General features: G+C 30.6%; 1 protein-coding gene across 1 annotated transcript in view; it reads right to left on the minus strand.

Moving 5' to 3' along the window:
• LOC18588872 (probable LRR receptor-like serine/threonine-protein kinase IRK) overlaps positions 1–1,321 on the minus strand; it is a 16,504-nt gene extending 15,183 nt beyond the window's left edge. Inside the window, exons 1-2 of the mRNA XM_018126795.1 lie at positions 853–1,321; positions 548–706 (exon numbers count right to left, since the gene is read on the minus strand). Coding sequence (XP_017982284.1) covers positions 548–706; positions 853–1,291 — 598 coding nt within the window. The 5' untranslated portion in view covers positions 1,292–1,321. The remainder of the gene's footprint in view (positions 1–547; positions 707–852) is intronic.

Genomic DNA, 1,904 nt, shown 5'->3' on the forward strand with positions numbered 1-1,904 from the left:
AAGGAAAAAAATGAAGCTATGTTAATTTTGAGAGATTTTATGGGTTTTAGGGAAAAGAAGAGATTGGGGGTTATAGCGGGAGAGATGGTTGTCAAATGACAGAGAAGGAAAAAAAAATAGTGAAAGGGAAAGAAAGGAAGAGAGGAAAAGGGAGGGACGATCAGATTGGGAAAGGTTAGTTTTGAGAAAGAAAAAGGGGGAAGGTGTCTGATAGGGAAAGAAAAAGAAAAGAATGCCAAGATTAAGTTTTGATACGGGTTGAAATGATGTGTTTTGGATAGAAAGAGCAAAAACGAAAAAGAAAAAGAAAAAGAATGCGAAGATTAAGATATTTTATTTTAATAGGACCTTTAATGTTAATAAGAAAATATATCATAATTAGTTAATATTTTAATTTAATAAAAATCAATAATAAAAGATAAAATGAATAATTTAATAAATTATCAAGAATATATATATCATTTACTTTTTATACTTTTGGAGTTGTACTTTAATATATAGTTATGATATAAAAAAGTACGGTAAAATAAGAGAATAATAACTTTACCATTGATAGAATTTGATTCTGTGAATTGGTTGTTAGCTAAATATAAAGACTTGAGAGATGAAAGTCCACTTAAAGATGATAAAATACTATCATTGAGATTATTGTTGCTCAAGTCAAGAGTCTCCAGTTTGTCCAATTTCAATGACAATCTTTCAAAACCTACAAGGAAAAAGTTTTTTAATATAACAGTTGAAGAGAGAAATGAAAAAGAAAATTTAATTAAGATAAACAAGTAATAATAAATGAATTTTCAAATGGAAACAAATTTGTAGACGTTGCAGTTAGTAAGGAGAAAGTGAATGAACCTCCATTGTGAACACAACCAGCGATGGAATTTCCACTCAAATGAAGACTCTTCAATTTCTCGAAGGGAAGAAACAAAGACGTGTCGAGATACCAATAATCCCTCCCAGTACTCCCACTGTTCCATTCAAATATGTAAATTTCATAACCTTCATCCGAATAATATCCATCAAAAGCTAAATCAGAAGAGGTTAAAGTTGTTGTAAGATTAAGGAAGAGCCGTGTCACTCGTCCAGTGGTGGGATTGCACTCAACCCTTTCCCATTCACAACAATCGGAAATACTCTCATTTCCCTCTGCCCAGTTATGTAGACCATTAATATTATGGAAGAACGGTTTGAGTTGCAAGAGAGCAATTTTTTCTTGCTCCCAGCAACCATCACACCACCCTTCAAGCAAGATTAACGCTGCTAGAAACATCCACAACCATTTAGACTCCATCTCACACACTCTGATTACTTAATATAATTCTGCCTCTATGCATTTGGTAGTGCTGCACCCTTGTGCTTTATATACTACAAGAAAAGGAGGCAGCTTTGTTTCCAAGAAATTCATTAAATACGGCCCACGCATTCCTTATTGATATTTTCTTTATCATAAAATTGAAATGCAATTCTTTCTGGAATTAATCTATTATTAGTACTTCTTTGGTTTGGCGCAAGTTAATTAAGAACCTCCAAAACTTAGCTTTCTTTTTTGTTTTTCTTCTTTGGAATAAATTTTTTTAAATATAAAGATAATTTAATAACTTTTGTGAAAATAAAAAGATTGATTGGAAAATTAACACTTAATGAGTTGTTGTTGGGCATAAAGTTTCCTATCATTCCACTTGCCCACTTGTAAAATTTCCTATCATTCTGCAATTCACCAAGAAATAACTTTCCATGTGACTTCCTTGCAACTCTTCTTCGTGGAAAAGTGGGAGATTTAAATGTAAAGATCCGTCTATATCAATTATAATATTATATATTCGAGTACTATATAATAATAATTAAAAATAATAATAATTATTATTAATTAATTTTAAGTTGAATATTAATAATAATAATACCAA

Source organism: Theobroma cacao, chromosome 9 (assembly GCF_000208745.1).
Source record: "Theobroma cacao cultivar B97-61/B2 chromosome 9, Criollo_cocoa_genome_V2, whole genome shotgun sequence".
In the NCBI taxonomy this organism is placed as follows: domain Eukaryota; kingdom Viridiplantae; phylum Streptophyta; class Magnoliopsida; order Malvales; family Malvaceae; genus Theobroma; species Theobroma cacao.